Source organism: Ceratotherium simum, chromosome 9, assembly GCF_057802395.1.
Source record: "Ceratotherium simum simum isolate JZ-2026a chromosome 9, ASM5780239v1, whole genome shotgun sequence".
NCBI lineage: Eukaryota > Metazoa > Chordata > Mammalia > Perissodactyla > Rhinocerotidae > Ceratotherium > Ceratotherium simum.
The window spans coordinates 51,533,669-51,548,723 of NC_141908.1; the positions used below are offsets into that span (position 1 = coordinate 51,533,669).

At 39.6% G+C, this 15,055-nt stretch overlaps 1 protein-coding gene across 1 annotated transcript in view; it reads right to left on the minus strand.

The window, feature by feature from the left end:
• SLC25A12 (solute carrier family 25 member 12) overlaps positions 1–4,014 on the minus strand; it is an 88,905-nt gene extending 84,891 nt beyond the window's left edge. Inside the window, exons 1-2 of the mRNA XM_004428191.3 lie at positions 3,912–4,014; positions 2,901–2,948 (exon numbers count right to left, since the gene is read on the minus strand). Coding sequence (XP_004428248.1) covers positions 2,901–2,948; positions 3,912–3,923 — 60 coding nt within the window. The 5' untranslated portion in view covers positions 3,924–4,014. The remainder of the gene's footprint in view (positions 1–2,900; positions 2,949–3,911) is intronic.
• Positions 4,015–15,055: the final 11,041 nt, after the last annotated feature.

A 15,055-nucleotide genomic window follows, 5' to 3' on the forward strand; every position in this document is an offset into this window, starting at 1 on the left:
CAGATTCACTACTTCTTCCTTTACTTCCGTATTTAATACCAAATTCAATAGATTCCTCCCTTTCAGAGTCCCTGGTATTGTCCCTCCTTCCCGTTTCCCTAGCCATCAGCCACTCCAGGTCATTATCTCCCACATGTATTATTTCAATAGCCTCTTAGCTGTTCGTCCTAGCTACTTCCAATCTCTCTACACTTTATCCAACACACACAAAGAGCTGCCAGAATTCACCACTTCAATTTGCCCCCTCAGAAACCCACAGTGCCTCCCTACTGTTTCAAATCCAAACTCCTCGGCCAAATGTTCTAGTTAGTTACAGCGTAAAGGCACTTTTTTTTCATCACCTGACTAACCAGATTATTTTTTCTTTAACTTCTTAACAAACACAGCTACCATTAGCCCTTCACATACCTCTAGCATTCAAAAATTACCCCGTTTCAAGATCCCACAGGCAGTATTAGTGTAAGGGCGAAGAAGAGTATAGGTTCTGTAGTTTGATTTGAATTCAGCCTCTAAAATTTATGAACTAAGTGACATTAACCAAGTCATTTAACTTCCATCTATTTAACAGAGACACTAACCCTACCTCCTAATGTTGTTATGAAAATTAGTATCATACCCTTAAAGCATTAGGCCAATGCCCAGCACACTGTAGAATGATCAATAAATGTTAGCCATTGTCATTATTATCACATGGCCACCCTCCCCCAGGCAAGCCAACCTGATTGCTCTACCAGAGGCTACGCATGTGTCTTCTCTATTCTTGACTCCCTCAATCACAAACTGTTACAGATGGAATGGGTCTCCGAAAGGAGCTAGTCACATGTCTATTACCATTCAAGCCTTGGCTCAGTCCTCTCCTCTGATTATTCAACTTGGTGTCTACTGCTAAACTAAATACAAGTGCACACATGGCACAACAGCAAATAGTCCTTAGTAAATATTTGTTGGGTAAATATGTTAAGTGCTAAAGAAATATGCAGTTAGTATGTATTTCTATTATCCCTAAATATTAATAAACCATATGTATCTAAAATAAAACTGTTTCTAAACAATGCCCTATAGCTTCAAGTAACTATAGTTTGAAATATTCAAGACAGGAATAAAAAAAATCTAGTATGTCACTTGGTAACTGTCCTCAAATTGATTCAGTTAACTATATTGTATCTTTCTAGCTGCTTTATCCCTTCCTGAAGGTATCTATGTTCTATCTCTTTCTTATCTATCAATAATTCTCAAGTCAATGCTTTATAGTTAGTGCTAAATGCAGTTACGAATTCCACAAATTTTCAATATGAAAATAAGGGCACCATCGAAATAATATGTAAAAAGAGAATAAGATTTCAAAGTTGTCAAAAAGCTAGGCATAGTCCCACCTCTCTCTTTATACTTCCATCCCCCCCTCAAAAAAAAAACAAACCCATACAGCATCACAGATTTCTTTTTCATAGGATTTTTAAAGCTGGAAGGACCTCAATTCCCATTCCCATTGAGTCCCACATGAGAAGATAGGCCAGATAATTAGCCTACAGGTACCACAAAGAGATAGAGACAGCACTGGGAATTGAACCCGGCGTTCTTGACACCTAGGTCAGTCCTCTTTTCACTACATCACGCATTATTTCAACTGATTTTTTCCACGCCTATTTAATCTAGAAAATAAAATTAACTATATCACATGAACTCCTCAGAAAACAATTGAGTATAATCACATGGAGTGGTTAACATTGACATATTTTTGGCTATTTTCAAGAACGCTCGTGAGGAATAAACATTTCAAGCCATAAATAGAGCATTTCTATTATAATTACTTTTGTTCTGAAACTAATGCTTCCCTTTATCAGATTTTGTAAAATTTAAGATGTCCATTGTCACTAATTCTTTTTCAAGAACTATACATATATATGGTCATCTCTGCAGCCTCCTCCCCAACAATAGCTTAAGCAATCCACGTATCTCATAAAAATGTCATCTATTCCAGGCTCATCAGCATATGATAGAATCTGTTCCTAATATAGAATCATAGATTTTTGGAGTTGGAAGGAACCTTGGAGATCACCTCTCATTTTACAGAGGAAACTAACACCCAGCAGGGACTGCCCAAGGTCAAAGTTTCTATACGAGAACCCAGGTCCAGAACAGAAAGTTCTCAAAAGAAGATTTCAGAAAAAAACACAATATTTAGTGGAACACCTTAGCTTGTCTCCCTTTGCATCTACTTCTTAAGTACAACTTCCTGCATGAGGAACTTCTGAAATTTAAGAAAAGAAAGCAAAACAAAAAACAAAGCCAACTTTTTTTTTAAGTCTACAGCCAAGACACTGATCCTAAAAACTTAGCAGAAGTTAAGGTGGATCTCTGCAAGAATAGCAGACAGTACATTTTGTAACAAAACCCCAAAAGCCTATGGATGTAATATAAGTAAGTAGAGGGAGAAAAGATGCACAAATTAAGAATAGCTACAATATTCTTACCTCTATAACAAATTATATAGAGAATTGCTTATAAGTATGAAAACTTTATAAACATGCAACTTTCAAGGAAAAAGGAATTTTAATCACCATACCTATCAATTACACAAGAATGCCACTACATTTTGAAATTCTATTTTGGTCACAGTGCTGAAGGGAAGCTGGAAATTCTTCTTTTTAGTGTTCTTCCTTTACATGTCTTAAATCATGTTAAAGAACAATAATTTGAGGAAAATCTTTTTATCAAACCTTAATAAAAAGGAAAACTTTTATTTAACCCCTAATAAAATAAGAGAATTATAAACCATATTGTCTAGCCATGTTTTTAAGAATACATGAAAATAAAACATTCCTGAAAGTTAAGGCCTGAAAAGTACTAGACTTACACTTTTTTTTCCCCAATGGAAAAGCACACTACATAAGCCAATTTACCTGTAGGAATATGTTTCTTAACTCTTGAGGATCACCTCGCTTGGTTGTCTGCACCGGTAAGAAAAAAAAAAAAAAGCCAGTTAATGCTTCACTAGAGACCACATAATCTCTTCAGATTAGAGTTCACAGATGCTAACAATCAATGTTCTTATCTTTATAAGGATATTTAGTTTAAAACAAACCAAAAGCAACTAATACTGATAACAACTGTCAAATTGGAGATCTGTGACTGCAGCTATAAAGACAGGTGTGAAGAGCCGAAGATAACGGCAAATCCATCAGATAGTTTCCTCTGGGCGAAAGGGAAGGCAGTGGAGATCAACCTCTTTCTTTACTTCACATCCACTAGCAACACAGTAGCAACCACCCACCTTCAAATCAAGAGGCCAGCAACGGTAGAACAAGAAAAGTTGAAACACTCAAATTAATCGCATGGCCTAGCAGCCTTTCTTCCCGATGGAAAGCAATCCAGAATACAATCATATTCCGCGCCCCTCTCTTTCTCCACTCAACCTAAAATATGAAAGCTGCTACAACGTTTCCAAATACTTTCGACATCCTGCCACCTGCAGCGCAAATGCCAACCATTGCTCCCCCAGCCCCACTGAAGCCCCAAATTACTCAATTACTCACCCCCTCCCCCACCGCAATACACAGATGCCTTAGGTACACCCGGCTTTACACGCCACTTCCTTCCACTCCCTTTCCGACGCCCTCCAACTCCGGACTCACAATCCCATGCACCTAGGGTAGAACATTACTCTTCCTTCACCGACCGTGGTCCTCACAAGCCCCTCCAACTCACAATCCCTCCTTCTTCCCCTCCCCCAGCCGGGCATCCTCTGTCTCCAGTCCAAGCCCCGCACAGCTCTCCCACCCGCGAGCTGGAGTCCCAGGACGTGCTATCTAAGAACCAGGCAACGAAGGAAATGGGAAGAGGTGAGGGGCTGCATGCAGGGTCCCCGGAATGTCTCTTATGCAATAAAGGCAGCAGCAGAGAGTTGGAGTCACCTTGACCGCCATGCTGTGCTCGGCAGCCGGGGACGAGCGAGTGAGCAAGCAGGGCCGAGCTGTCAGGGCGCGCGCGCGCCGCCTCCTCGGCCGCGCCCGCCCTCCCGCTCGCCGGCGCCGCGCGCGTCCCTATGCAAATGAGCCCGGGGCGGGCAGAGGGCCCCGCGGCCGGCGGAAAGGCTGCTGGGTGGGGGCCCCCCGGCCCGCTGCGCGGAGGAGGGGGACGCGCCTCCCACGGGGAAGACCAGAGTGCTGGCGGTGGGGTTCCGACGCGCCGCGTGGTTGCCGACAGCGGAGTCGCCGCCAGGCAAGCCTCAGGTTTCCTAAGGCCTCTTAGTGGGTGTGGCTTTGGGCACCGACTTCAGCCAAAGTCTTTTTCCCCTGATACTTAAGGAACGTTTGGGGCCTAGATTGAGCAAGATTTCGAAGGATCAAAGAACACGTCCCATTAATAATAAGAATAACTGAATTAATGACAACTAATGACAAATGCTGACAATAAAAACGATTGGGAACCACTCACTCTGGGGAAAACCTAAGTAAACATAATTTGAGAAATATGCCGCTAAATTGGTATGGGATAAATACGCTTAATATATATGTGCTTCATCTACTATTATAAAGCTTTATTGGTAGACTGACTCCACATTCCTAATAACCCAAGTCCTTTGTGCGATGATGTAGGCACAAATGCATATGGAAAAAATCCGTTTGTCTTCCACAGGGCCGACACTGAATCCTGGCCCAACTTGCCCCTACATAAACATTTCCAGCCCTACCTAAAAGGTAGTAGCCCTACCTTGAATCAAAATAATGTCTCTAAGACTGAGTCTTGCCATTATGACTATATTGAGCCACATATTGATTCACTCAACAAACATTTACTGGGCATTTATTATATGCCAGACACAGTCCTGCTTGAAAAGAATACAAAGGAGAATCACATCTAGTTCCTACTCTCTAGGAGCTTACAGATGGTCAATGCTTCCCCACAACCCCAACACCAAGTATTTTTTGTTTGTGTCTTTAAACCATGCATGCTCTGGGTGGGGCTGGGTTGGGGGGGTGTTGTCTAACAACTCCAAGATTTATCTTAATCTCACTTCGTTCTGTAATCCTTCTCGCCGCTCTTTTACATTTCCAATGTTGAGTCTCACAGAAGGCTTCCCTTTTCTCCAGTCTCACGAATCATAATATTTGTAAGTATCCAAGTTAATAGAAATGAGGAAAGAGGAGTGGCAAATGGAAATTGTTGATAAGGAATGCTCCATTACTAGTACTCCTAAAATGAGCTTTTCTGTTGCAGTTGGTTTAACTGTCTACCAACATTACATCTCTTTCTTCAGTCTGTTCAAAGTTCTTTTAACAATGTAATCGGACATAAGGATTTACAAATTCGTATTTTGTTCTACTATCAACTTATGTCCCTGATACTCCACTCTCTCTTATTTTATGAAGTTTCTCTAAGTAGGAATCTCAAGATGTTTATTTTACGTTACTTTACAAGGGAAGGATGTCTGTTTAGTAGCCCGAAGTCCCTCAGTATGAATAAAAATATTTAAGGAAAAGGAAGGCATTTATTTAAAATGAAGGGATTATTTTCTATTGGAACATGTTGTTGCTGACCAAATCCATATTGTTGGAGTGAAAATTTAGAGTCAGACTGGCCACTGCTAGAGAGAAAGACAACAGTACATTTAAACAGAGCCTACCACAATAATTCACAGGTATGAGCACTAGGCATAATGAAAATTTTCTTGAATAAAAAATAGCTGATCATGGGGCGGGCCCCGGGGTGTAGTGGTTGAGTTCGGTGTGCTCCGCTTCGGTGGCCTGGATTCATGGGTTCAGATCCCAGGCCCAGACCTACACCACTCATCAGCCATGCTGTGGTGGCAACCCACGTACAAAGTAGAGGAAGATTGGCACAGATCTTAGCTCAGGGCGAATCTTCCTCAGCAAACAAAACAAAACAAAAACAAAAAATAGCTGATCTTTGAGCAAGTTCAAGGACTTCACTGGTGCCAATCTAGTTGCAGTGGAGATGATATAATAATATAAAACTGAGGCTGCTATATGGAGAAGATAGAAGAGCTCAGCTACCCTAAATAAAGGTGCATTTTGCTAGATTTTCTATCTATCCAAATATAATAAACAATAAAATGGACAAAGGTATTAAAAGTATGTACTGGAAGAAATAAACTAAGTATTGAAAAGAATACAAAAGCATATGTGTTAGAGCTCCTGCCCTGAAAAACTGCAGTCTGTCTTTATGTTATAATGATTGGCTAATAGTATTACCAGAAGTTACAACAAATTAAAACTTACTTTTGCCTCAATGGTAGATGATCAGGGTTGAGGGAAAACTTATTAGTTAATGGGATAACAAAAGACAAACCAGTCAAATAAGAGTCACAGTATATTTTGGAAAAGGTGGTAGAAATAATTCAAAACTTTTCACGATTTTTTTTTTTAAGTTATTTTTTTTTTTTTTGTGAGGAAGATCAGCCCTGAGCTAACATCCATGCTAATCTTCCTCTTTTTGCTGAGGAAGACTGGCTCTGAGCTAACATCTATTGCCAATCCTCCTCCTTTTTTTTTTTTTTTCCCCAAAGCCCCAGTAGATAGTTGTATGTCATAGTTGCACATCCTTCTAGTTGCTGTATGTGGGAAGCGGCCTCAGCATGGCCAGAGAAGTGGTGCGTCGGTGCACGCCCGGGATCCGAACCCAGGCCACCAGTAGCAGAGTGCGCGCACTTTACGGCTAAGCCACGGGGCCGGCCCCTTTTCACGATTTTTTTAAATTACATGCCAGTATAGTAATTTATAACTCTTTAAGTTGCAAATGATATTTAAAACAAGAAATAATTTTAAAACCATGGAACAACAACTATAAGTTGAAAACTTGATAATTAGGACATCTATAAAGAAGGACATTTTAGAAAGCAAAATTGGAAGTTAAAGGCTAAGAGATTAGTTGCAAAAGTGTTGTCATTAATAGTCACTTTTTAGAGTTGCTTTCATAAAAGATTCAATATGTAGCTTGATTGAGCCTGGACTTTAAATCTGCTTGAGAAGTTGTTGCCCATCAAAATAATATATTACCCCCAGATGCAAAAGCAAAATATGGGCTTACTACACAAACCCACAGCAACATGTCTCCAACTCCCAGGCAGCTTACATTATATTAATTTGAAACCAGCCAGGCACTTTGTGGGTGAAAGTTAGAATTATACTAATGCCTAGTGCCCTCATAAACTAAAATGTAATCATTAAAACAAGAGGCAATTTCCAATGAGCAGGTTCTGCCACTCTTGGCCCTCCTTCTATCTTTAATAACATACCATTTCTGTTTATCTTCTAGCCTCCTTTAATTATTTTACTGACATGAATACATTTTTGTTCCTGTTTCCATATCCCACACAGCTACTATGGATGTCGTCTTGCAAGAACTAAATCAAGGTGGTGTAAAAACACTTAGTGGAGGGTTAGGATATTACTGACTAATTCAACCAGGAATGGAGCTCTTCCTAGGTTAAAGGTACACACGCCATCACTATGATGAGGAATAAGCTACATTTTACCCCCCATCAAGACGAAGCTCACTTAAAGTAAAATAAATAGCATGATCTCACCTTGGCACTTGCACATACATACACACACACACACAAATGATATTTAAACATCTGGAACTTTTAAGTGTATATTGGTTTTGGCCTATACCTAGAATTACAAAATGGTTCTTTATATTTTACTGAAATAAAGTAAACTCCTTCCTAAAATAAATTTAACTCCTTCCTTGCTAAGAGTCTATATGGGGAAATGGCAAGGGGTAGGCTGGCGAGAAATATGAAGGATTAAGTGTCCAAGTTTGAGCAAATTACGTTCTAGTTGGTAGGATGACCTGGAAATCAATAAGTCAGAGATTATTATTTCAACCCAAGCCACTTATAGCTAGACACTAGGTAAATGACACATTTTAGGGCTTCTCTATACTGTACAAGTATTAATTTTTTTCCCCCCCAAAGCCCCAGTAGATAGTTGTATGTCATAGCTGCACATCCTTCTAGTTGCTGTACGTGGGACGCCGCCTCAGCATGGCCAGAGAAGCTGTGCGTCGGTGCACACCCGGGATCCGAACCCAGGCCGCCAGCAGCAGAGCGCGCGCATTTAACCGCTAAGCCACGGGGCCGGCCCTGTACAAGTATTATACTCCCTGTATGAACATTTGCTCTAATTGAAATAAATTCTCATTTTGGTGGAGAGGGAAGAGTGGGGTATCAAAAGTCAGATGAAATAGTGGTACTCCTGCAATTACATCTTCCTAAACTGTTCTTCCTCACATTCTGACTCTAAATTCTATAAATTATGCAATGAGGATGACAGTGATCTTATTTTTGGACCACAGTATTTTTATTCCCTTGTGGAGGCAATAACAGCCAGTTTTCTTTTCAATGGATTTTGGAAGGAATTCATGGAATGAGCAGCTCTAGACATTTAAGGCTGTGAGTGCCCTATTGCTATACTAGTCAGGTACAAGCTGGTAGTTAGTGGGAAACCTTATGATCAGATGGAGGTTTGTACGAGACAAGCTTTAATGCTTCTTTCAACACTCTAATGTCATAATTTGGAATGAGCCAAATTTTAGTTAATAAACATTTATTGAGTGCCTTGTGTTGTACTAAACTCGCTGTTGCAGCTGTAGGAAATATAAGAAAAATAAATAGCATGATTCTCAAAGTACGGAGAATGTTTTACTGTGGCAACTGCTACTATTCATCTTTTTAAAGAATAAGGCTGAAAGAACGATACCAAAACCTTTTGCATGTGCCAAAGGCCAAGGCAGCTTTAAGTAATAATGGGGTAAGAACTCTGTGGTTTGTCACATATTCCCATTCCAAGCAAAAGTACGTATGTAACTGGGAGAACAAACATCCTGCCCAGTCCTCAGCTGCCAAGCCCTACCCTACCTCTAGGGATTTACTTGGATCTGGTTTGTGCCTCCTTTCTGCTTAGAGGTCAGTCAAGAAGGATACTTTGGATCTGATCCAAAGTAAAGAAAATTTTTTCACTTTAAAAATTGTGCTGGGAGAAAAGCAAAGGGCCCAGAATATCTGAAGCAAACTTGAAAAAGAACAAAGTTGGAGGACTTACACTGCCTGGCTTCAAGATTTACTATAAAGCTAAAGAAATCAACACAGTGTGGTACTGGCTGGCGTAAGGATTGATAAATAGATCAATGAAACAGAATAGAGAGCCCAGAAATAGATACAAAATTACAAAGCCATTTGCTTTCTAACAAAGGTGCCAAAGCAATTCAATGGGACAAGAGTCTTTTTAACAAATGATGCTGGAATAACTAGATATTCATGTAGGAAAATAAATAAACTTCAACCTCTACCTCAAAACATACACTAAAATTAATTTGAAATGAATCATAGACCTAAATGCAAAAGCTAAAATCATAAAGCTTTTAGTAGAAAACATAAAAGAGTATCTTCGTGACTCAGAGGTAGGTAAAAGTTTTTTATTTAGTATATAAAAAGCAATAACCAGGGCCGGCCCCGTGGCTTAGCAGTTAAGTGCACGCGCTCTGCTGTTGGTGGCCCGGGTTCGGATCCCAGGCGTGCACCGACGCACTGCTTCTCTGGCCATGCTGAGGCCACGTCCCACGTACAGCAACTAGAGGGATGTGCAGCTATGACATACAACTACCTACTGGGGCTTTGGGGGGGGAAATAAATAAATAAATAAAAATTAAAAAAAAAAAGCAATAACCATAAATTAAAAAAATTAGATTTCACTAAAATTGAAAATTTCTACTCATCAAAAGACAGCATTAAGAAAATGAATAGGGGGCCGGCCCCGTGGCTTGGCGGTTAAGTGCGTGCACTGTGCTGCCGGCGGCCCGGGTTCGGATCCCGGGTGCGCACCGACGCACCGCTCCTCTGGCCATGCTGGGGCCGCGTCCCACATACAGCAACTAGAAGGATGTGCAGCTATGACAGACAACTATCTGCTGGGGCTTTGGGGGAAAAATAAATAAATAAAAAATCTTTAAAAAAAAAAAAAGAAAATGAATAGGCAAGCCACAATCTGGGAGAAAAATTAGCAAAACATATATGACAAAGAACTGATAATCCAGGATATAAAGAACTCCTAAAACTCGATAAATAAACAACCTAGTTTAAAAATGGGCAAAAGACTTGAATAAACACTTCACAAAAGAAGATATACAAATGGCCAATAAGCACATGAAAAACTGCACATCATTAGTCATCAGGGAAATGCAAATTAAATCACAGTAAAAAGATAGCACTACACACCCACTAGAATGGCTAAAATTAAAAAGACTGAAAACACCAGATGCTGGCAAGGATGTGTAGCAGCCAGAGCTCTCATGCACTGTAGTGGGAGTGTAAAGTGGTATAATCACTTTGGGAAAAGATCTAGCAAGTTCTTATAAAACTAAACATACACCTACACAATGACCCAGCAATTCTACCTTTTGGTATTTACCCAAAAGAAATTAAAATATATGTGGATAAAAAGACTTGTACAAGAATGTTCATGGCCACTTTATTCATAAAAGCCAAAAACTGGAAATAACCCAGGTGTCCATCGATAGGAGAATGGATAAACAAACTGTGGTATATTCACAGAATGGAATACTATTCAGCAATAAAAAAGAGCCAGCTACTGATACAACAACATGGATGAGTCTTAAAAGTATCATACTAAGTGAAAGAAGACTTACATAGAATCATATAGTACAAAAGAGCATATACTGTATGGTTACATCTATATAAAGTTCTAGAACAAACAAAACTAATCTGTGGTGGAAAAAATCAGAACCATGGTTGCTGGGGGAGAGGAATTGACTGAAAAGAGGCATGAGGGACCTATCTAGAGTGATGGTAATAATCTGTGTCTTGCTAGGGATTTAGGTTACAGGTGTATATATTTTCCAAAACTTAGAGAATGTACACTTAGAGTTTATACATTTCATTGTGTGTAAATTTTTCCTCAAAAGAAAAAAAATCTGTGAATAAATATTGAACTCTTGCTAATGACATGAAGTATTTAGGGAAAGAATACTAGTATCTTAAATTTACTTTGAAATGTGTAAAAGAAATAAGAAAGATTGATGGATGGATGGAGAGATGGATAGATAGATAGATAGATAGATAGATAATGTGATACTTAACTGGGAGGTATACAGGAATTCAACATAAAAATTCTTTCAACTTTTCTATACATTTGAAATTCTTCATAATAAAACATTGGAGAAAATTGTGCTGGGTCTTTGTGTTACTAAAGATGGCCATCGAGATATGTAATTCTGTTGTTTGGCTAGGAATTGTAATGGGATTTGTTTCTTAAATACTGATAGGCCTCTGTGCACAGTTGGAGAGTAGGAAAAAGAAACTGAAACTGACTAACAAATAATATATCTCTATTATGGGCAGGGGAATCTGTGAAAACTATATTGCATTCAGGAAAAAAAATGTTTTCCTTAACATAGATTTAGACAGTAATTATATGTTCTTGGGAGTTGTGTGTGTTTGTGTGTATGTGTTTATTTGGTCTAATAGTTACCCACAGGAAAACCAGAGGAAAAATATGGAAGTATATTTGCATAACATACTGACAGAAACCTTGCAAGTTACCAGACTTGGAATCTGGAGCCTACCCTGGAACTCTCCTGCTGAAATGCACCTAGGGTGTAAATCTAGACTGAGAAACTCAACACTTTGGTGGGAAATATCCTGCAATGGGTCATTATGTCCTTGGATTGCCTTGGTGGGGGCAGGAGAACTGATCCTAGGATGAAGTCAACCGCAGTGAGTAGCGAGTTTCCAAAAAGGTGAGGGCAGGTTTGTAGTGGGAGACCTAAAGAAAGGACTCATTAAGGAAGAGAGGGCCACAAACCTCAAGACAAGGAAACTAGGAACCGGAGTATGCCCAGGAAGAAACTCCTTCTGAAGAATTACCATAAAGGAATACTGTCTCTTGGTCTCCGTTGGGGGGATTGGTTCTAGGACCCCTATGGATACTGAAATCCATGGATGCTCAAGTCCCTTACATAAAATGGCATCATATTTGCATATAACCTACGCACATCCTCTCATATACTTGAAGTCATCTCTAGATTACTTATAATACCTAACACATTGTAAACGCTACGTAAATAATTGTGTTGTTTAGGGAATAATGACAAGAAAAAAAGTCTGTACATGTTCAGTACAAACACAACCATTGTAGGCCTTTTCATCCATGGTGCAGACCAAAGATGCGGAACCTGTGAATAAGGAGAGCTGACTATAATGTAATATTGATCAGTATCAAATTGTACTGATCAGAAGAATAATCAGGAAGTTTAAGTTAGAAAGTCCTAGAGAAACAGTATGAAACAGCTAGACCTGGAGGAGAGTTAGACCTTGTAGAAAGAGACAAATTAAGGACGAAAACTGGGCAGAATTGTGGAATGATTGGCACTCTTGTTTTTTCCTTTTTTTGTGAGGAAGATCAGCCCTGAGCTAACATCCATGCCAATCCTCCTCTTTTTGCTGAGGAAGACTGGCCCTGGGCTAACATCCGTGCCCATCTCCCTCTACTTTTTATATGGAATGCTGCCACAGCATGGCCTGACAAGCAGTGCATCGGTGCGTGCCTGGGATCCGAACCTGGGCCGCCAGCAGCGAAGCGTGCGCACTTAACCGCTACACCATGGGGCCGGCCCCTGATTGGCACTCTTTTAATTGGAAAAGGATGGAAGCTGAGAACACAGAAGGAACTTGACCAAGAATAGTTAAAGGTCTCAGTCAAAGTTGTACTCTGCATATTCCATTTCCAGATGCCCTGACAATAGGATGCCACCTTAAAATAATGTCAATATGTTGAGGAAAAACTACATGAAAATGAAATAAAAAGGAACTAAGAGTTGAGTCATAAGAGTTCTTCACCATGGCATAAGGTCTTTTTACTGCAAAGATGCCACAAAGGATAAGAATAAACTTATGTATAAAAAGAGTTAACTACAGCCTGCAATTTTGAGGAAGCTTCCTCAAATTTTATTAAACTTTTTCCATTTATTGTTCTGGATACACAGAGGACATTATAAAATATCAGAACATTGGAGACAGAAGATCTCCTGTACCTAGAATGCACACATCCATGAACAGAGAGGAAGAGGTGAAAATGGCCCTCTCACTATCACACCAAATAACCCACTGAAGAAATTTTTGCCTCCCATCCCTACAACCTTGAGCTCATGGATTTTGAGGTCCTGTATCCAAGGGAGGAATGCTTTCATCAGGAAACACCATCAAGGTACAGATGAATTGGTAACTGAGACTACCCCCTGGCCATTTTGGGCTCATCAAGCTGTAGAATTAAAGGCAGAAAAGGGTCACCAAAGCTATGTGGTGATAATCCCAATCAAGGAGAAACTAGGTTCCTGCTATACAATGGGACAAGGATGACTATGTCTCAAACCCATCTGAGGCAATTCAATAAAGACAGCCAACCCAACAAAGATAAATCCATAGTAGACTCAGATCATTTGGGAATTAAGGTTTAGGCACTGCACTAGATAAAGACTTAGACCCCCAAGAAGGGGTTGAAAAACGAAGTTATGATTATCAACTTAGGCCTCACAGCCACCTACAGAAAGAGGGTTCAATAGCAGCTACACTTTATATTATTCTTGCTCCTCATCCCACCCCCACCTTCTATGAAGAGTATTGGCATTGGCTAACATTTTAAATTTCATTCTGTGATGATATGATAGCTGATAGGACTATGTCTGTCCATTGTGTTGGAGACTTTGATTGCCACATAAGAGATGATACATGAATTTCTTATGGTCAAGTGACACCAGGAAGACGTTGGGGCTTGAAGTGCTTTTGCAGTGTTCCACCCAAAAGGGAGGCCTACTAACAAAGGAGACAACAGCAGCAAGGAGCCACAGTTTCCTTGTCAGGGCAGTGGTACAATATGGAGGCCCCTTTCAGCTCACTGAAGAAATTAAGAATGCATGCTATGTGAGAGGCAGTAAGAGCCTCAGTGGGAGGCAATGTCAGCTGGAGAAGTAGAGAAGACCAAACAGAGAGAGTTAAGTGGCAAGATTCATTTCTCCTCTATTCCTACTTCTAGCCTCAACACCAAAAGAATTAGCCTTGAAAAGGAAAGAGGAAAAACTATTCTAAAACCAGACACTCTCCCCAAACCAAACTTTAGGGGCTTAGAAAAGGAGAATGAGTGAAAAATTGACTATTCTCTCATCCTCATTTCAGGTCCCTGTGGCTACAAGTCTGGCCAGCAACGGAGGAGGTTTTAAAACACCAAAGTTTTAAACTAGGCCAAGCTAGACTTTCAATAAATTAAAAGACCAGAAAACTAAGGAATCTGCCTGGGAGGAAAGGGTATTCAACATAGTACAGTGGGAGCAATGACTAAAGAAAAAACATTTTATGTATATACCCCTACTAAGTTCAGATTCCTTAGTAACCTGGTCACATAAAAGTAAGAGTAGTATGTTGTTTATTATATAGTTAAGTGAATGAATCAGAACTTGAAATTGTATGCATGTGGCAAGTACAATTGTATGAGTAATCTGAATATACTAAACAAAGCCTAGAGCAGATAATTGAATTTTCTCTAAATCACAAGTTTGCATAGGGTCAGCAATGATCGTATATCTAACCAAACCCACTATTATACTTCTTTTTACCATTTATTTATTTTAAGAAGTAAAATAAGTTTATTCAGTAAGATTGCTTTTCACAAATCCATGTCAGATGATGGATACTCGGCCACCCTCTGTGGACTTGTAAATTATGGTTTGTTTTTTTGTTTTCTTGGTTGTTGTTTTTCAAAGATTAACACCATAGTATTTCAAAGAGGAAGACTAAAACAGAGGGTGATCTATCAATTCCTCCCTTTTCCATTAAAAATTGAGTATTATGCTTGACTTTTTCCATTATCTGCAATCATTCCAGTTTGCAGGGAGTCCATACAAATAATTGTTAATAGCACAGATATTTCAGAGAACACGTCTTTGAGCCCTCTAGTGAAGATTCCTTTAGGCTCACCTGTTGTGAAATCACCTACCCTAACCTATTCTAAGTCCAATTTCTATA